Here is a 21,129-nt window from a genome sequence, read left to right as displayed (position 1 = left end):
TTACATCCTTGTAAAAATTAGAAATGACTGACTGGCGTAAAGATGCTGAAAATGAGTGTTGTCTTTGTTTCATAAAGACAGTGACAGACTGCTGTTAAAGCTAACCACAGTGACCAGCACATTGTGTTTCCTGTGAATGCTTCACAATAAAAGCCGCCCAATTGAATTCCTTTAATGTGGCGCAGCAGCAGTAAGAAATGTTTGGTTTGCAGCAGCAGTAACTGAATCCAGCCTTCGTCAGCCAACAGTGAGGCTGTGACTAATAAGACAAAAATACGCTGGATCACTTGCTGTATTGTGTCGTGTAATCTGAACGTTTGACTCAGCCATCATCAATTAAAACTACTGCATAGAAAGTTGTTTACCGAATGTAAATTGTGGGTATGACTGAAAAAATGCTGACCATAGATATTATCAAAGGTTGAGTTTGATTTCATGAATTAAGGATAAAATTTAATTGTAATTTGAGTAACAAAGCTCTTCTCTGATCATTGCTAAAATGGAATGACAAAAATGAATAGCATGTACTGTATGAACCCACACTCTGTTGGTCTAACCAACAACCTTACGTAACCTACGGTCTGTGTGTGTTTGGCTCTGACCCGTCTGTCATGATTTCCCTCCCTGTGTTGCAGTGGGCCCAAACAGAACCAAGCTGGTGACCCCAAACTCCTCGCTGAAGTTCACTCCAGAGGAGCTGGTGCTTTACTGCAGGGACCTGCGAGTCATCTGCTTCCTGTTTGACCGCCTCACTCCTGACGCACAAGTCATAGAGGTGTGTGTCCGTCTCCTCCTTTTAGGAATTTAGTGATCTCATTTTAGGTACGACCAGGTTTGAATACTGAACGTCTGCAAAGGCAAATTTATTTGTATAGCACAATTCATACACCAGGCAATTCAAAGTGCTTTACAGAAGCGTAAAAATACCTTAAAATCATAAATAGAAAATGCATCTCAAAGAAAGAAAGAAAAAAAATTAGAAGAGAATAGAAAAATAAAATACATTTAAAGGAAAATTAAAAACAAAAGCCAGTAAAAGACAATAATTTAGCATTTAGAATGATTAAAATCATTGAGCAAATATATTTACTTTAAGTAAAAGCTGTAGCAAATAATAATGTTTTCAACCCTGATTTAAATGAGCTGACAGTTGGTGCAGACCTCAGGTGTGCAGGGAGAATGTTCCACAGGTGAGGAGCAACTGAAAGCTGCTTCACTTTGTTTGCTTCTCATTCTGGGAACACACAATAGACCTTTTCCTTGATGACCTGAGAGCTCTGGATACTTCAAATGGAGTTAATAAATCTAGAATATATTTTGGTCCTAGACCATTTCATGCTTTGTGGACCAACAGTAAGATTTTAAAGTCTATTCTTTGACTCACAGGAAGCCAGTGTAGTGATCTGAGGACTGGTGTGATATGGTCCATTTTTCTGGTGTTTGTAAGGACTCGTGCAGCAGCATTTTGAATCAGCTGCCTAATTGTTTTTTTTTGTTTAGGCCAGTAAAGACTCCATTGCAATAGTCAAACCTACTGAAAATGAATGCATGAACAAGTTTTTCCATGTCTTCTTTGGACAGACATCCCTTAATTCTGGTTATGTTTTTCAGGTGGTAGTAGGCTGATTTGGTAATCAGCTTTAAATGGTTGTTAAAATTCAGGTCAGAATCAATAATTACACTGAGATTTCTGGCTTTATCTGTTGTTCTCAGTGACATGGAGTTAAGGTGAGCACTGATCTTTGACCTTTCATTTTTGGGGCCAAATACAATCACTTCTGTCTTATCTGCATTAATCTGAAAAAAATTCTGGCACATCCACTCATTGATTTGATGAATACACTCACTCAGTGAAAGTAAGGGACTGTAGTCATGTGATGACACAGAAATATACAGTTGTGTATCATCTGCGTAAGTATGATAAGAAATATTATGATGCTCCATAATCTGAGCATCATGATATTTCTGCATGCACACACAAACATTTTCAGCATTTAAAATCACCTTTTATACATTTCGTTTATGCATTTTTGTCTACTTTTAATAAATACTTTTTTTCCACCAAATTGTGTATTTCAGTGTACCCAGTGTTCAGTGTGCGTGTGTGTGTGTGTGTACTGGCTCGTACTGCAGGCTCTGGTTACTGTCATACTGTTCATCAGTCATTTCAGAGCTTAAAGACTTGTGCGTGGAGAAGCTGATCTGTACCGTACAGTAGTGATCTGACTCTGTGGGGCATTGATGTTGAAAGCTGATGACCTTTGTCATGTTGATGGGCTCGCTGTGGTTTCCCTCCTCAGATAACTTACACCATCGCCAAGACCTACCAGCCACCCAAGCCGGGGTCAGTTTTATCTTTCCAGAACGCTGCCCTTGGGAGTGTAGGTGAGAGGATTAATGCATGCGCCCTCATGTATACAACCGTTCACTCCCTGTCTGGTACTGAAACTACATCTGTCTGCAGCTGTTTAACATTTTGTTTGGTTTTCATCATTCTTCACTGGTTTGTGCTGCCATTCACAGCATCTTGATCCTGTCAAGTTAACAGTTATATCATTCTGACCTAAACCAAATAATCTGGAAATATCTCTGAGATATCTTGGGGAATTAATTATTATTTCATTATAGCCTTACGTACGTGTGTGTGCGCTCAGATGTTAATGGCATGGAAATGAGAGTTGAAGTATTTATCAGTAAATCTATCATTCAGTTTCACTGCTGATGAATATTCAGCTCAATAACAGCTCAGGCAAAGTGAGAAGCACATGAATCAAAAGCAGCATGAATATCTCAGTCATGTGCCGCGCCTGCTTAAGCCAAAGGTTCCTCCTGGTGCGCCTTCATCAAATCTGCTCTCACTTTGGTTTTCACCCTCGAGCTGCAGGGACAGAATGTACCCAGAACTGTTTAGCATCTCGCCACGACTTTCATCTCTTTTTTGTTTGTGTCTATTCCTTCTTTCTGCCGCACCATCAGACTGTGAGAGAGAATATCGAACAGGAAACATTCTGGTTTCTGTGCAGACTGTAGTGACATGTAAAGCTCACATCCTCTCTGGTTGGCAGCATTTCAAACATTCTCGTCTCCGATGACGCAGTGAAGACGCTGTCTTTGAAACCGTGGCCAGATGTGAGGAAATCTCTTGAGTGGTTTGAAGGCGAGGCTCTAAACTTGTCAAGGGGTGGTTTTTGCCAGTGAGTGAAGAGTTCAATTTGTCAAAGATAAATCCATAATTATATGTAATATTGTGCTGTCAGAGAGAGAGTCCAGCCCATTTTCACATCAACAAGACTTAACCATTATGCCCAGTTGTAACCAAGCCACTGTCTGTTCGCCTCGACCGTATAGAGTAATGCGATCCTGTCTGTACAGTGCATTATGCTATGTTAAAGCTACGCTAGGCTGACCAGGCTGTGGATGACTAGTCAGCTGTTGGATAAATAATGCAAGCCCCTCTCCCCGAAAGAAGTCGTTACATGACCTACAGTTCAACTCTGCCCCAGGGGTCAAGTGTGTCCGGTGTGTGGTCAGCGCTTTGCTCTCCGTCTGCTGAATGAAGGACGTCACTTTAGCATCGTGATTTTCCAGACTCAGTGAGACGAGCAAGCGCTGTGTCTCACATGTATATCTTTCTTACATTGCTCTGCAGTAGAAATGAGCTGGCACCAGTTGAAACCATTCTGTTGTGAATTAGCGTGATTTTACCCCTTTGATCTCCCCTAAATTTAATTTGGTGGAAAAGGAAGCGAGAGCTCACACTGGATTTGTTAAGAGGCATCTCACAGTCAGCTGTGCCTGCTGAGCAGCAGCCAGCCTCAGTTGTTTTTCATCATGTTTCAATACATCTTCCCCATGATCAGGGCTGGTGATTACTTTGAAACAATCAGTTGTTTGGTCTATAAAATCCCATTCAAAACCCTGGCAGGGAACAATACCTGAAGTCCATCCATCCATCCATTATCTTCCGCTTATCCGGGGCCGGGTTGCGGGGGGAGCAGTCTGAGCAGGGACGCCCAGACTTCCCTCTCCCCGGACACTTCCTCCAACTCTTCCGGGGGGATCCCGAGGCGTTCCCAGGCCAGCCGAGTGACGTAGTCACCCCAGCGTGTCCTGGGTCTTCCCCGGGGCCTCCTCCCGGTGGGACATGCCTGGAACACCTCCCTAGGGAGGCGTCCAGGGGGCATCCGATAGAGATGCCCGAGCCACCTCAGCTGACTCCTCTCGATGCGGAGGAGCAGCGACTCTACTCTGAGCTCCTCCCGGGTGACAGAGCTCCTCACCCTATCTCTAAGGGAGCGCTCCGCCACCCTGCGGAGGAAACTCATTTCAGCCGCTTGTATCCGGGACCTCGTTCTTTCGGTCATGACCCAAAGTTCATGACCATAGGTGAGGGTAGGAACGTAGATTGACCGGTAAATCGAGAGCTTCGCCTTTCGGCTCAGCTCCTTCTTTACCACGACAGACCGATACAGCGACCGCATTACTGCAGCCGCTGCACCGATCCGCCTGTCAATCTCACGTTCCATCCTTCCCTCACTCGTGAACAGGATCCCAAGATACTTAAACTCCTCCACTTGAGGCAGGAACTCTCCTCCAACCTGAAGGGAGCAAGCCACTTTTTTCCGGTCGAGAACCATGGCCTCGGACTTGGAGGTGCTAACTCTCATCCCAGCTGCTTCACACTCGGCTGCGAACCGCCCCAGCGCATGCTGAAGGTCCTGGCTCGAGGAAGCCAACAAGACAACATCATCCGCGAAAAGCAGAGACGAAATCTGCCGGCCCCCGAACCGAACCCCCTCCGGCCCCTGGCTGCGCCTAGAAATCCTGTCCATAAAAATGATGAACAGAACCGGTGACATAGGGCAGCCCTGCCGGAGTCCAACATGCACTGGGAACAGGTCCGACTTACTGCCGGCAATGCGGACCAAGCTCCTGCTCCGGTTGTACAGGGACTGTACAGCCCTCAACAGAGGGCCTCCAACCCCATACTCCTGGAGCACCTCCCACAGAATGACGCGAGGGACACGGTCGAATGCCTTCTCCAAGTCCACGAAGCACATGTGGACTGTTTGGGCAAACTCCCATGAACCCTCAAGCACCCTGTGGAGGGTATAGAGCTGGTCCAGTGTTCCACGGCCAGGACGAAAACCGCATTGTTCCTCTTGAATCCGGGGTTCGACTATCGGCCGGATTCTCCTCTCCAGTACCCTGGAATAGACTTTACCAGGGAGGCTGAGGAGTGTGATCCCCCGATAGTTGGAACACACCCTCCGGTCCCCCTTTTTAAAAAGAGGGACCACCACCCCAGTCTGCCAGTCCAGAGGCACTGTCCCCGTCTGCCACGCGATGCTGCAGAGGCGTGTCAACCAAGACAGTCCTACAACATCCAGAGACTTGAGGTACTCAGGGCGGATCTCATCCACCCCCGGCGCTTTGCCACCGAGGAGCTTGCGAACTGCCTCAGTGACTTCAGCCCCGGTGATGAATGAATCGACCTCCAAGTCCCCAGTCTCTGCTTCCTCTACGGAAGACATGACAGAGGGATTGAGGAGATCCTCGAAGTATTCCTTCCACCGCCCGACAATATCCCCAGTCGAGGTCAACAGCTCCCCACCTCCACTGTAAACAGTGTTGACAGAAAGCTGCTTCCCCCTCCTGAGGCGCCGAACGGTTTGCCAGAATTTCCTCGAGGCCAACCGGTAGTCCTCCTCCATGGCCTCCCCGAACTCCTCCCAGACCCGAGTTTTTGCTTCTACAACCGCCCGAGCTGCCGCACGCTTGGTCTGCCGGTACCCATCAGCTGCCTCAGGAGTCCTATGAGCCAACCAGGCCCGATAGGACTCCTTCTTCAGCTTGACGGCATCCCTTACTTCCGGTGTCCACCACCGGGTTCGGGGGTTGCCGCCACGACAGGCACCGCCGACTTTACGGCCACAGCTATGGACGGCTGCATCAACAATGGAAGTGGAGAACATGGTCCATTCGGACTCAATGTCTCCAACCTCCCTCGGGATCTGGTTGAAGCTCTCCCGGAGGTGGGAGTTGAAAACTTCCCTGACAGCGGGTTCCGCCAGACGTTCCCAACAGACCCTCACGGTACGTTTGGGTCTGCCAAGTCTGTCCCGCTTCTTCCCCTGCCAGCGAATCCAACTCACCACCAGGTGGTGATCAGTTGACAGCTCAGCCCCTCTCTTTACCCGAGTGTCCAAGACATACCGCCGAAGGTCAGATGATACGACTACAAAGTCGATCATTGACCTCCGGCCAAGGGTGTCCTGGTGCCACGTGCACTGATGGACACCCTTATGCTCGAACATGGTGTTCGTTATGGACAAACTGTGACTAGCACAGAAATCCAATAACAGAACACCACTCGGGTTCAGATCGGGGAGGCCGTTCCTCCCAATCACTCCCCTCCAGGTGTCACTGTCGCTGCCCACGTGAGCATTGAAGTCTCCCAGCAGAACAATGGAGTCCCCGGTTGGAGCACTTTCCAGTACCCCTCCCAGGGACTCCAAGAAGGCCGGGTACTCTACGCTACTGTTCGGCCCGTAGGCCGAAACAATAGTGAGAGACCTATCCCCAACCCGAAGGCGCAGGGAAGCGACCCTCTCGCTCAGCGGGGAGAACTCCAACACATGGCGGCTGAGCTGGGGGGCTATAAGCAAGCCCACACCAGCTCGCCGCCTCTCACCGCGGGCAACTCCAGAGTAGAAGAGAGTCCAGCCTCTCTCAAGGAGTTGGGTTCCCGAGCCCAGACTGTGCGTGGAGGTGAGCCCGACTATCTCTAGCCGGTACCGCTCAACCTCCCGCACTAGCTCAGGCTCTTTCCCCCACAGTGAGGTGACATTCCATGTCCCCATAGCCAGAGTCGTTGTCCAGGATTTGGGTCGTCGGGGCCCCCGCCCACGACTGCTACCCATTCCACATAGCACTGGCCCCTTCTGATCCTTCCTGCGGGTGGTGGGCCTACGGGAAGGCGGGCCCACGTCGCTCCTTCGGGCTGTGCCCGGCCGGGTCCCGTGGGCAAAGACCCGGCCACCAGGCGCTCGCCTGCGAGCCCCAACCCCAGGCCTGGCTCCAGGGCGGGGCCCCGGTGACGCCAATCCGGGCGACGTACGCTTCCTTGCTTTAATTTCTTTCATAAGGGGCTTCTTGAACTGCTCTTAGTCTGACCCGTCACCTAGAACCTGTTTGCCTTGGGAGACCCTACCAGGGGCATTAAGCCCCGGACAACATAGCCTCTAGGATCATTCGGGTACTCAAACTCCTCCACCACGATAAGGTGGCAGTTCAAGGAGGAGCAATACCTGAAGTCTCATCTTTAAATAGCTTGCTTTGTCCAACCAGCTGTCCTAAGCCCAGGTGTGTACAGCAAAGCAATGATATAAAACAGAGAGAAATAGACCTGTGCCATAGCTTTATACCACCCCTGGCTTCATTGATGTATTTTCCTGAATTGCCTTGTCTTTAGAAAACAGTTGAAAGCTACAAGAAAAAAAATGTACATGTAGTATTTATACAAAATCTGATGATATTTAAGATATGAAGATATGAAGCGTCTGAATCGCTTTCTTCCTCCAGAAATGAAGCAGTTTCTAAGCAACCGTCGCAGGGACACCCACATGAACTGGTTTGAGTCCGCCTCAGACTGGGAGCAGGAGCTGGAGAGGTGCGGAGCCACGAGCTGGAGAGTCAGCTCAGTCAACGACCGCTTTGAGATGTCCACCAGGTAGATTCACACTGAAATGCAACGCACTGTCGTTTATCAGTTTTTCCTCTCCTCAGTGGAGTGCAGAGGAACATGAAGCGTTGTGCCAAATCATATCTGACATTAACAGTTTTTTTCAGGGATGTGTGAACGCATCTGCTTGCAAATCCTCGACAAGAGAACATTTTAGGAAGCAGTTTTTCAAAATGTGAGGATAATTGAGAATGTCAGGCAAAGCCAAGGCTGAGCTCCCATAAAAGACACACAGAAGACCACTCGGTGTGTTCAGTTAATGTTCTTAAAGCTCAGAGCTGTTGGCGTTCTGAAAACAAAAAGCTTCATCTTCCACTGCCGCTCCGCTCTCACATTCACGTTCTGTCAGTAAAGCTGAGCGTTGGTTCTGCTCCCTGTCAGCCTGCCTCGCTTCATCGTGGTTCCGCAGAAGGTTTTAGACACCGAGCTGAAGAAAAGCTTCGCCCACTTCAATGAAGGACGCATCCCTGTGAGTGCTCTCAGTGCTTTCTGATTTCACCTTCCACCACTCCTTTTAAGATCGGCTCATGAATGCAGCAAAAAAGCAGCACAGCCTCAAGCTTCACTTCCAAATCAAATTCTCTGCATTTGTATTCAATTTGTGCACATTCAGTATTATTCTAATGGACCCGGACTTCATGTATAAAACCAAAAGAACTAAGACAGAGACTTGTAATGTCATTTGCTGTAACGGCAGAGCTGCTCATAACACATATTTAAGGTGCTTCATGGAGAGCTCACGAGAATATTCACGAGATCAAAACACATTTTCCTGTTCAGGCCTTCCCACGCTGCCACAGCACAAAACAAACATGATGAGGGTCCAAAAGATTCAAGTCTGCCTTTGTGTTTTCCTGCTTTAAGAGCTGCAGTCGAAACTCTTCAAACCAACACTTCTCCTTCCCAAGTGTATATTATGTGTAATAATAGAATGATAGTTTAACAGCAGTCATCTTTTCGACATGCTTTCCCTTCTCATTAACATTCCTGTGACACAAATGACAAGATGAACGCTGATGCAGAGCCTTCAGGGAGTTTCAGCACTATGGAACGTGTTATTAAAGAGGGAAATGTGTTGCAGCGCTGGTGCTGGCGACACCCCCGAGGCAGTGATCTGCTGCGGATGGCCAGCTTCCAGAACAACATCTACCACGAGAAAGACGACATCAGGTGTGCGCTTCATGCTTTCCTTTTTCTTTTTGAAACATCCTTTTATTTCTTTGAGAGGTACACTGTATAATTAAAAACAATGAACTGTGTGAAAGAGAGCGAGCCTCCTCTCTGCAGCCAAACCGCCTCTGGCACTACAGTTAAGTTTATTTTAACACACACACTAATTTTCCACTATTATTCCCAAAATGACAATATCTGAATTTTATAGGACTCATATAAACGGCATGTTCCGGTTGGATTTTCTAAATTCAGCCTTGTTCTGAATGGGGCATTTTCCGATTAAGACGTGTGGGATTTGTTGATATTATTCAGGTTTTAGGAGCATTATTTGGACAGACATACAACACATCACTGCAGTTTATGACACAGTCTCTTGCCTGTTTACGGTCAGCTCAGTTTGCAAGGCTGGGCCAGAGATGCAGGCACAAAAGTAAAAATCCCACATTGCTAGTTGAAAGGAGAAACACGCATACCTTTAAACATGAAAGACTTGGACATCACCGTTAAACCACTGTTAACAAACATATGACAATAAGCTGCTGAAAGCTGTGAGGGCGGCTTGATTACAGAGACGTCAGGCTTGCTGCAGGTGTGTCAGTGTGTTAACAGCAGTTCTGTGCTGCTCTGTAGGAACCTGGAGATGATCCTGTTCGGTTGCCAGTCCTCTCTGTGTGTGGTGGTGGAGCTGGCCGACGAGCTGCCCTCACCTGCAGATATCCAGCTGGCACACAGCCGCCTGCGTGCCCTCTGCCTGGGAGGTGGTGATAAGACATGAACACACATGTCCGCACACAACACCTGAGCAAATATGTGTTTACACACAGCAGAAATAACTAAAGCTGTGACGGATGAAGCACCCACATCTCTCTCAGATAAAGAGTTTATGTGTCGTTCAAGCCACCGAGGCTCTCTGACCTTCCTGCTTTCTTTACCCGCGTTTCAGAGTGTATAATCACATCTCGGTGTCGCAGAGCTGTTTGGGGCTGAATCTCACGCAGTCGCAGCTCCGAGCAGCCTTTGTGAGATGGTCTTTGTTGTTGTGTTTGTCACGTAAGCACACACAGCACATTCCACGGCTGAGTAAACAGAAAGAAGGCAGGACTCACGGCCGTCTACGACCACCGGCCCTGGGACTGAAATGCTGGCCTCTCTGGCTCGCTCTTGCTCTCTCTTGCACACGAACAATGCGTGAAGGTCACCGATTATCACGGTTCACGCATTTGTCAGCTCAGTGTTATGTCTTTTGTGGGTGAGTGCTTCACAGCTCAGAGGATTGTCCTGAAAAACAGCCACTCGGATGTGTTTGATTGGCTTACTGGAAGTGGGCTCTGAATCTTCACAACAACTGGATATAGAATGAAAATAGACTTTGGGGATTGTATTAAATGCTAATCCCCTCCAGATTAAGTGGATTTTGCATTTAGGATCCCATTTAAGATGTGGATGGTTTATTTTGAGCTTTTCTTTGGGTGTGACGTGGATGTCCACACTCAGTCACAATAACATTCTTCAAATGACTGTTTTTAAAGATGTGTTTCTGGATAAAACAAAAAGAGGAATTTGGACATGAGATTGGAAATGCAGCTGTTACTGTTATTGCGCAGTAAATAATGGACAGAGAAGTTTTCATCGCACTCGTCTTCGTCCACATGTTGGAAATGTGATGTTAGCTTTATTTAGAACTGTGTGGTCCAGAGCTCCATGTGTCTTTGTTGTGTCTGCCGTTGTGTTCTGGTTCTGGAGATCAGCTGAACCCTTTGAAGGCTTGTCTGCGTTAGTAGTGATGCATAATGTCTGAACACATTCTGTGTTTTTCCTGTTTCGACTCCTAGATATCTCCACATCTGTGTCCGTGCCCGATGACAAATGGTTATCTACCCTGGAAAGCACCCACTGGCTAGACTACATCAGGTAACGCTCTGATTGGCTCATCTGGGAAAGCGTATCATCCATAACAAGAAGTTATCGGGTTCTTTGTTCTCGTGGCTGTTTGATGTTAGACTTGTGCTGTCGAACTGTTCACTGGTGGAGGAAACTAAAATCCTTGAACTCAGGACTTAAAACATTTATGGAACTGAATGGCTGCTAATTAAACTGGGTTTCTGTTTTCAGCCTTGGAGTGTTTGACCTTACAGAGGAAAAAAAAAACAGTATTTAGAGAAATATCAAGGAAACATGAAACCTGCGACAGGTTATAGCACAGCCAGTGTGGAAGCATGATTAAAACATTCATATGTGCAAAACTTTTTATCATATTCTCAAGTAATTGCGACACTTTTACCCATATTTTTATAATGTGATCGCTGTTGTGTAAGTGTCATGAGATTGATCTGATTGGATATAATCAAGCTGCCTCTCTGTCTCCAGGTCCTGTCTGAAGAAAGCTTCAGAGGTAGCCTGCCTGCTTCGTGGCGGTCACCTGACCGTGGCGCTGCAAGGTGAGTCACGTGACCCAGACCCCGGCTCATATTAGTCAATCCATTCATTATTCACGGCACCACCTTCTCATTAATCCCACATTAGGGCTTGCCCTGAAGTAGCTATGTACCAGCGACAAGCACACTCCACTGAGCCTACATGCACACTGTCAATAAGGCTTCATACGACGTGCTTTTAAAGGCACGGCCACGCCAGGCTGCAGCAGCTGCGTCTCAGAGTCCAGCTGGACATCTTCCTCCAAGCCCTTACCAGTGTTATTTACTCGTGTGTCAAATGTACATGTTTTTATTTAGTAAACCTCATCCTTTTTAATCAGTTTTAGCTGATGAAAAGTCTGGGCATTTTAGTTTTCTCTCAGTCAAAGAAGAACGTACCTATTTTAGATTATATAATACTGAACATCTGGTCAATCTAGTCTTGCCAAAACCATCACTTTTTGTCATTGTGATCCAAATGATTTTACACTAGATTTTATATTGTCATTATTTGATGAAAAACAGCTGGAGTGATGGAGATCACAGCTTTGCACAAAGCGTCTGGTCTGAAGGTTTGAGGGTATCTGGATGTATTCCTTAATACATCCAGTTTCAGATTTACGAGGAGGACAAACAAACAGTATTTTTACATCACCAAATGCATCAGTTAGAAAGTTTTAGACTGCAGCTCCTACTGCTGCTTCCCGTAAACCTGCAGTCCAGCTGAAACATCAGCGTTTCACACGCAGTTTAGCCGTCTGGTGCTCTTCCAGCATCAGGTGAAAGCAACTGACCCCTGGCTACAAAAGCTGTCTCTTTGGACGTGAAAGGTCACCTCTGTACTGTGGAAGGTAGAGCAGTACCATCTGTAAACATAGCGTGGCTCATCTGTCCACACAGCACTGTCTCTCAGACCAAACTTCTGGATGTCCCTCTCCTGGAGCTGCCTGGGGTGAAGACTTACAAGCCTCCGTCTGAGTGTTGTTGGAGTTTCCTCCTTTGAACAGCAGGGTCACCTCTACGTGACTGCGTGTGGCAAAAAGGAAGGCGCTCACTGTTGTTTAGTTGTGGGTGTCAGCTGATCGCCACCTGGCAGTGAGTTGGATCAGGTGACAGGGAAGCTGCTGGACAGACAAGGTAAACCCAAAAGTGCAGTGAGGGTGACCTCAGAGCGTCTGGCTGCCCACAGAGTCTTCAGCTTTCAGCTCCTCAGGTTATCGCCAGCTGATTAGTTGTGTTTTTGTTGTTCTGACTCCCGACATTAACATGCTCAGGCACAGTAACGTTGAATTTTCAAGTTGCACTTATATGTGTGTCTGACAGTAAGAGTGTGCCATCATCGCACTCATGATAATATCAGTGTCAGTTTTAATTTGATAAAAAAATATTCATGTTGTGATAATGGCAGTATTTCGACATAATGACGTCACACCGTTAAGCACAGAAACAACGAGCACGGCTGAAAGCTAAAGGAGCATTGCTGCCCGCTGCATGGTGGAGGAGACCCAAAAAGGGACTGCAGTAGTGTTGAAGTGTACAGATGTACAACAAACCACAGTAACGTATAAGAAGTGCAAGAAGACTCATTTCAGCACCTCAAGCAGAAGCTCAGCAGCTGTTTTCAGGTCTAAACCAAGCAGACAAGCTGCACTGGCTCAGCATCGCCCAACATTTGGCACCTTTTTCTCCCTGTTTTGTCGTATTGTCGAGAATATCATTACTGCAGAAGTACCCTGATATACTGCGGCATTACTTTAAGGCCGTATGTCCCAGCCCTGTGTGAGAGTGAAGAAGAAATTTCGCAGAACTCCTTTGATTCTGTTAGGACTTGTCTTACAGATAATAGGCTGTTGTTGCGTTCCAGTCTTCTGGTCTTACTGCCTGTGGCGCCTTCATAAACACCCAGAGAGACACAGACCCAACGCTGTTCAGCCAAGGATGTTTGCTACTCGCTGCTGGTGTTTGACTTTCTTTACCACTCTGTAGCTTTAAGTGACGAACCTCAGCGTTTAGCTAGGAGGTTTATACATCAGTCGAGCTGTAAGTCTCCGTGTTGCGGTAAATCTGACGTTGGCTGGATCAGCAGTAAATATCCCACTGCAGAAATGACTCATTTCACCAGCCCGAGCAAACTCGGTGTGCCTCTCCCTCTTCTCTTGTTGTGTCTGGCACCGGGTCGTGGTCGTCATTGTTTTTAGCTGCATGTCTTTGCTATCGATGTTATCTTTCTCTCTCTCTCTCTCCTTCTCTCCCTCTTTTGTCGAGGAGAATAAACCCTTAGAGATAAGAGGAGAATTAAACGGTGGTTTTAAATGACTGCAGCTCACAGGAAAGATTTCATGCAGACTCATTTATGGATGATGTTAAATACTTACAGTGGTCAGATGTATGTCAGGAAAATCATTTAAACAACACGCCCCCTTCAGAAGGTCTGTGAAGAGCAGCAGTGCATTGTGGTTAGATGATGGGTTGACGTGTTTGATGTCGAGGCTGCTCTAAAACTGAAACCCACGTGAGCTTCGAGCTAAACTTCACTTTCAACATCGTAAAACAAGCGTCAGGTAATCGCGTAGAAGTTTGATGACCTCCTGTGTCGTCGTTACAGAGGCGGACGACCGGGACATGAGCTGTGTGGTGTCCAGCCTGGTGCAGGTGATGTGTGACCCCCACTGTCGGACCCAGCACGGTTTCCAGAGCCTGCTGCAGAAGGAGTGGGTGATGGCCGGCCACCGCTTCTACAGCCGCATCAACTACCACCGCGACAATGACAAGGAGGAGGTGAGAGGTCAAGGTTCACAACAACACCGCACTGGTGCAACTGAGCAACTGCAGAATTATACAGTGATGTCGCCAAAGCAAGACCAGTTGTTAACATACAAATGCCTTGTATATTGTTATTTGGCGAGCTGTTACCTGAAATTACACCTTTTTTATGGTATTGTTTTTGTGCACCTGTGAAGCTTCCTGTAACTGTGCTTTTGAAAGACGCTATAGAAATAAAGTTAACTTACCTACAGCACTAACCTCTCTTCCCTCTGCCCCTGCAGGCTCCCGTCTTCCTGCTCTTCCTGGATTGCGTGTGGCAGCTGTTGTCCCAGTATCCCTCTCGCTTCCAGCTGACAGATGACTTCCTGTTGGCCTTGCACGACAGCATCCACCTGCCACTCTTCTCCAGCTTCCTGGCCAACTGCCAGCGAGAGAGATGCAAACGCTCCCAGGTACCAGACACCTGAGAGGGGCTTTGGCATCTTTTGCCTGATTACTGGACTGAAAAAGGCCTCAGAGGGTTTGCTGTGAAATGTATTGATTAGAGTAATAATCAGCTAACTCTAATTTGTCATCGTCATAGTAGAACCTCAGACTTTAAGCAGGTGAAGAACATGAATATAATGAACATTTCAACTGTATATCCTGCTCTACGCAGAACCTCGGGCAGTCCTACACACCAGTCAATGGCTGGAGGGATATGCTTCATCCGGATTCTTCCTCGGATCCGTCTGACCCTCCTCTGCCCCCGGTGTGGGACTGGGCCCTGCAGTACAGCAAGCACAGGCGAGACCGTTTCACCCAACCCGTCCCCCCAGCGCCTCCGCTCCAACCGCTGCTCAATGGCAACCTCAACATCAACCCGGACGCTCACAGGGTAAGGCTGCCACCTCATTCATGATGCAACGCACCCTCTAGTGGCCATGCTGGGAGCTCTGGGTTTTCCGGTGGCTGACACCACAGAGTAGAGGTAAGATCGGCCCTAAAAAATCCAGCCCGACCCGACCCAGGCCCACGGGTATTAAAGCCCGACCCGGCCCGAGCCCGATCAATTAACTTGATTTGCAGGCCCGAGCCCGAAACAAACCCGAAATTTTATATCGCAAGTTTTCTTAATGTTAAAATAATCTACATATTTTCATGATCATTATAAATGCATTTACACAATGAAATAACGCTGGAAAAGTTTGTTAAAGATATTTCTGTGTGTGATATTGTGCTCACATGGACGCGCCTCTCTGACAAGGAGAGGAACAGCAGCAGGAGCAGGTCTCTGGGCTTCATTGTAGATCACAAGGAAGGGCATCTGAGATACACGGGGTAAAGCCTCCAGAGCGCAGCAGGTTCACTATAGTCTTCGTTACCAAAGGCGGAGACAAACAGACTTTAAAAATCCTCCGCTGGAGACTGCGCGCACGGATGAATCCATTCATACTTGTTTCTGGACCAGCTGCTGTTTGCAGAAGTCAGACCTGCTGAGGTAGGTGGTCCAGGGCGGTCATCTCGGTGTAAAGTGCGTATTGTGCGGGAGTTCAGTCTCGGGTCTCGTCCTCTTGAACATCTGGCATTGAGCGCTGCATAAAGCGCGCGCGTGTCCCGAGCCGTGTATTTGGTTATTACAGACTTCAAATAAATATATATTTATTAAAAAAAATTAGCGAGAGAGAAGCCCGGCCCGACCCAAAGTTAATAATTGACATTTTGGGCCCGGGCTTGGGCTTAAGATCTTACCTCTACCACAGAGCATCTCATGGCAGGATGTTAATGTCTTTGCAGCTTTTGAGTTGAAATGGATCGTTTCAGCTGGGGTACGTCATGTTTGTGCATAGCCAGAGATCAGAAACAGACAGTCTTCACTGATGAATTAAGGTAGAAATGTTAGTAAAAAACTGCATCAGAGAACACGAGGGACTGTTAGAGATTTTATTCCCAGGAAACTGTCTGATCTCGTGACTGAGCTGACCTCTTTCAGTGTGTATTTGAGCACTCACTCTCCTGTGGGAGCCAAAAAACACGCATCCTTTCCAGATCAACTCCTCGGGAACAGGCTGACTATAATGTTGTTCAAACTGCCACTAATTTAACTGATTTATTGCTCTTCTCTGGTTAGAGGGGTGCAAATCACTGAAATAAGGAAGTAAAGTAATTGTTCTGAAATAAATACCTGCACTGCATGCACTGTGCACATGGTTGAGACCCACAGTTGAAAGTCATTAGAATTTTTCCTGACAGTCTTTTTCCTCCCACATCTGTCCACCAGCTGGCTGACACCATCCCCGGCTCAGTCTTCCTCCTCTCTCGAGGCACCTTCTCCTGTCCCGCTAACCTGCTTCCTTGGCGCAGCAGCAGTTCAGGCGTTTACAAGAAGAGCCACCGGAGGGCGGCGTCCTCTGAGAACGTGCCTGGCCTGGAGAGGCTGCTGAAGGCGTGGGCCCTGACCGAGTTTCCCCAGGGCCTCGCTTCCACCTCCGGACCTCAAGGACCGCTTGACCCGTATGAGCCTTTGCTGCCTGTCCTTATGGGACCCTGCATGGGGCTGTGGAGGGAGTGCTACCTCCGGGGGGCGCTCCATGCACAGGTATGTCAGAAGCGTCCCTTAGGTGCTGGTAGATTCAAACATCCTTTGAATGAAAGAAAAAGCAGAAGCTCACATCAGAAAGGGTTGGAACGTCTAGCATGAAGGTTGGGACTGGTGTTATTTTCTCTTCTTATACTGCAGCCAATGCCTCAGTGCCACAGATCTCCATCATTATATGTGACTAAAACACACGTCAGAGAGTGATACAGGTCAGCTGAGTGATATGTTCCATGTTTGAAACAGCTCCACAGCTGCCTTTTAAAGTTAGTGAGTCGAGAGGGATTTGTTATCACCTCCAGCAGCTGTTGCCTCCGTGCTGTCGGCAGCTGTGGTTGGAGGCATCGTGTTTTCGGGTTGTCTGTCCGTCTCTTAAATTCTTGTGGACGTAATATCTCGGGAACACCTGGAGGGAGTTTCATGACATCTGGCTCAAGCTGGACTCAAGGATACATTCAAAGCCAAATAGATATTTTTAAAAGACAAAGCATCAGGATACAGAACCATCAGATAGGCAGAACGAACCATTGGCTGTTTAATTTAAACATTGCAGGGTTGAGTGTCTAAGTGCGGATGTGTGTAATTGAGTTGATCAAGTGGGCGACATCCGCCGCAAATGTCTCATTAAATTTGGCCCTACAACATTTCCGGGAGGCTCCGCGTGTGTGCCGTGTTCAGCCTCGTCATGTCTTCCGTGTTGCGTCCTCTCGCTTCGTGACGTCGTCCCTTTGATGTGCAGATTAGCTGGAGCTGTCGATCGACATCTCCCAGTACGGACGTGGTGCGGCCTTTGAGCCGTCTGTGCATCAGCCTCGTCTGTCAGCGTCCCCATGGTGATGTTCAGAATAGTCGAGGGCCGTGGGTGGGTGCGCTCGTCTATTTTAAGGGAGCTGTAGAGGAAGAAGTGAAAGCGCTCAAACGCAGATTCAGGTTAACAGTGCGGAGAGATGAGGATGAATTCTGCGCTTTTGTGTAATTGGAGTGTTTTCCCTGCAGTTTCACACATCATTTCGCTGCCCCTCCAGGCCAGAACAATCCCGTTTTTTCAGAAATGACTCAACATTAGTGCTCAGGAACTACAGGAGGGTTGTACAGCATCAAAACATGCTGCACAGCAACATCAACAAACACTGAATATTGTCATCTTCAGGTAGGAGGCAGCGTTTGTTGCAGGGCTGTTGCATTAGATTGTACAGGCGTACCTAATAAACTGGCACCTTGGTATAGCAATGCAACATTTTTTGAATGTTAAATGATAAGGATGGTGACATTCTATGTTTTTGCTGTCAACAAATCCCATAAAAGCTCAGCAATGTGTTAATCCGTCTCTCAGCACTCTCAGACTTCCCCGCCCTGAGCCCATTCGTTCCCCCTGAGGACGTTAACCTTTGAAAACGGGTCACACATTCAGTATTTGTTTTTTTTTATTTAAAAAGGTTAAATATGCTCACTAACACAGCTCGCACTGCGGTGTCGTTTTTGGCCGGCGTTACTCAAACAACAGTAAACAGAGTATTCGTTGAGGACTGTTTTCAGCTGTGGATTAACACACGTTGGGTGCAGCGTGACGGCGAGCGAAGGGACGGTGGAGCGGTGTCTCACTGCTGTGTTCTGAGTAGTTTTTGGACATATCAGGCCTTGACTACACTGTACATCACCAGACCGAAGACCGTCTGGTGGGCGAGCTGAGGCTGAGGTTGTTAAGTTAGAGGAATTGACCATGTTGCTTTCTGTCCTCAGGCGTTCTCCCACCCCGTCTCTGCGAACCACCCCCACCCTGTGGAGCGGCTAGCCCAGGAGGTGCAGCAGCTCAAAGACAAGCTAGCGCAAGCGTCCACGGGCATGGATCCAAACCCGCCCGCCAAGATGGCCGAGCCCCGGCGCAACGACACCAACCTGAACCAAAACACCAACAATGGCACCTTCCTCTTCCCGGCGCCACGGCCTCAGAGCGCTGTGATGCCCAGAGTGGCGCCCCCTCCTACCTCCACCAACCACCAGACCTCCAGGGGCCCTCCGCCCGCGTCAGCTCCACCGTCCAGGCCTGGCCACAAAGACAATGGTGGCGGCAACAAGCACACCTTCCTGTTCGGGCACTCGTCAGTCACAGAGGCCCGCCCCGACCAGCGCTATTACCCAGCACCCAATAACGCCAAGCTGCCTAAGAGCAACGGGTCCTCGATAGCTTCCTGAGGTCTGGTCCTCGTCTGAACTGAGCTCATGTTTGATGCACAACGCACCGCCTGTGACCGCGTGCTAGCAGATCACCTGCCTGCACAGTTTCGCTGGTGTCGTGTCCCGAGGAGACCCAGACATGTTTCCTGTCACACCGTATTTGATTGGTGATAAAACGACATTTGGCTGGGCCGCCGTGAACCGCAATAGTATGAAAAAATCAGCGCAAGAGCTCCTGACTCTGCTGCGTATCGTCAGTACTGTATTCAAAACTGTGACAACTGTTTTTGTATATTTGTAAAGAAGCTTAGCGTTCAGTATTCCACTGATGAATATAAGAAGACTAAAAGAATAAGGGCTGAAGATGCTTAATAATGTCTGTCCACAGAGCTTCAGAAGCACATCTCACAGTATCTTAAAATGCAGTAGACACATTTAATGTCAGCCTTCAAGGCGGAGAGGAAGCTTGTAGTTTCCACTTTTAGCCTCTTATCCAGGCGGCTGACAGTGATTGGGCAGGACGTGCACAGAGGTGTGATTAAGGGCACTTTGACAGGATACATGGCAGTGGATGGATCTGACCTTTGACCCGTGTGACTGTCAGCCTGCATGTCTGCAGAAGACTTGTTTCCACGACCAGCCCTTTAAATCTTCATCATATCATGCTAATGTGCAAAGCACCTTATTTTCCTAGTTTCTGTATCTCAGCTTCGACTAGAAAAGCAGAATATTGTTCTGAAAGTGCCGTTCGTCACCGTCATGTTAAACTCCTCATGCGCTGTGACCAGTGACTTTAACGTGGAATTTAGGGCATGAGAGCTATTTTGGTACTGCTCTCATATCTCTCCATTTGCATGCCTGCATGAGAGCAGCGAGAGGCCTATATTCAGTTCAGAGTGTTACATTAGCCTGGATGTGGCTAAAGTCCCGGCACGTTGTCACAGTACGATTCAGTTGCTGCATGACTGACATCACTCCAGGGCTTAATAATAATATTAATATAATCATATCTAAACTTTCATCTTTCAAGTATTCTCGACCGTTACTGGTCAGTTTTTGATGTCATACATGTAGATAAGTGTGATTTCTGAATTGTCTCCGACCAAATGTAGTATTACTTTGAGGCTTTCTCCATCCTTTTGCGGTGGAGCTGAAAAACACAAACCTTCTTCTGCCTTTTGATTGCCGTACCTTCAGAAGGGAACAGTGTTGGAAACAAAGGGAACTTCTTTCTTCCTGTGTTTGCTTCTCATTTGATCTCTGCTTCCTGCCTGGTGGTGTGTTAGTATGCCGCCAGCATTTAGGCCAAGGACTTGGAAGTGTCTGACTGTATTTAAAGCACAAAGGGAGGTATCGGATCCTGCGCCTTTAAATCCGAGCAGGCTGTCGTTTGCATGATGTGGGTGTCAAGTAGATGCACTGGCGTCATTCCCACGGACGAATGAAAATGCACCGTGTTGTATTTGAGAGAGTCTGCTTTTCCGAATGTTTTCGGGCAGGATCACCGCCGTCAGGTGTGTGACTGATGTCGATCTTCTCTCATGTGAAAAGGTACCTCACTTGATAGCACTATGAATTATTAAATTGCTGTAAATATTCATCAATATCAAAGCACATTGATATCAGCTACTATTTCAGAGCTTACCTGGTGCGATGCCGATGCATTTACTTCTCTTCCATGGAAGAAACACGAGGTCGTCTTTGCCCCGTTGCATGGAAAACCTGACCTGATCCTCCGCTACACCTGTCCGTCTCTATCGTTGTATAATTTAATGTTTTTGGTACGAACATCACTTAAATTTGCCAGATGTACATATTTTTTTGTATCAGCATGTTTTGATCCTGATAAATAAAAAGTGCTATCAGTTCATAAACTCTCGGCCGTGTTCATGATCCAAACCTGTGACATAAAGAGGCGAAATCCGTTCTGATACACAGCTCACAAACTTTATTTTTTAACAAAATAAATATTTACATATGATCTGGAACACTTAAAAAGTAGCATGGCACTGTACAATAGAATTCAAATGTAAAATCCAGCCGCCCTGCATGATATGTACAGTCAGAATAAAACACCTCAGAGGATCATGTGCAAAATGCTCAAAACGTTCACACAAAGGTACAAAGTAAGGACTCACCTGACAGGAAACGTTAACTTTACAAAATATCTACTGCACAGTTAAATCAGGTAAAGCTCTGGTTTGGTCAGTTTCTAACATCACGTTCAGGAGAATGAACTTTAGGTAGAAAACCTGCATGCTGTTAAAAACATGAATGAGGTG

General features: G+C 47.4%; 1 protein-coding gene across 1 annotated transcript in view; it reads left to right on the top strand.

The window, feature by feature from the left end:
• Positions 1 to 20,719, top strand: part of mtmr11 (myotubularin related protein 11) — a 36,750-nt gene extending 16,031 nt beyond the window's left edge. Inside the window, exons 5-17 of the mRNA XM_070966399.1 lie at positions 636 to 775; positions 2,301 to 2,385; positions 7,585 to 7,732; positions 8,126 to 8,213; positions 8,826 to 8,914; positions 9,548 to 9,675; positions 10,750 to 10,828; positions 11,285 to 11,355; positions 13,937 to 14,109; positions 14,379 to 14,549; positions 14,756 to 14,974; positions 16,358 to 16,675; positions 18,413 to 20,719. Coding sequence (XP_070822500.1) covers positions 636 to 775; positions 2,301 to 2,385; positions 7,585 to 7,732; positions 8,126 to 8,213; positions 8,826 to 8,914; positions 9,548 to 9,675; positions 10,750 to 10,828; positions 11,285 to 11,355; positions 13,937 to 14,109; positions 14,379 to 14,549; positions 14,756 to 14,974; positions 16,358 to 16,675; positions 18,413 to 18,865 — 2,162 coding nt within the window. The 3' untranslated portion in view covers positions 18,866 to 20,719. The remainder of the gene's footprint in view (positions 1 to 635; positions 776 to 2,300; positions 2,386 to 7,584; positions 7,733 to 8,125; positions 8,214 to 8,825; positions 8,915 to 9,547; positions 9,676 to 10,749; positions 10,829 to 11,284; positions 11,356 to 13,936; positions 14,110 to 14,378; positions 14,550 to 14,755; positions 14,975 to 16,357; positions 16,676 to 18,412) is intronic.
• The last annotated feature ends 410 nt before the right edge of the window (positions 20,720 to 21,129 follow it).

This window comes from Chaetodon trifascialis, chromosome 7 (genome assembly GCF_039877785.1).
Source record: "Chaetodon trifascialis isolate fChaTrf1 chromosome 7, fChaTrf1.hap1, whole genome shotgun sequence".
In the NCBI taxonomy this organism is placed as follows: domain Eukaryota; kingdom Metazoa; phylum Chordata; class Actinopteri; order Chaetodontiformes; family Chaetodontidae; genus Chaetodon; species Chaetodon trifascialis.
The sequence above is the reverse complement of the archived record's forward strand: the minus strand, read 5'-3'. Positions and strand labels throughout refer to the sequence as shown.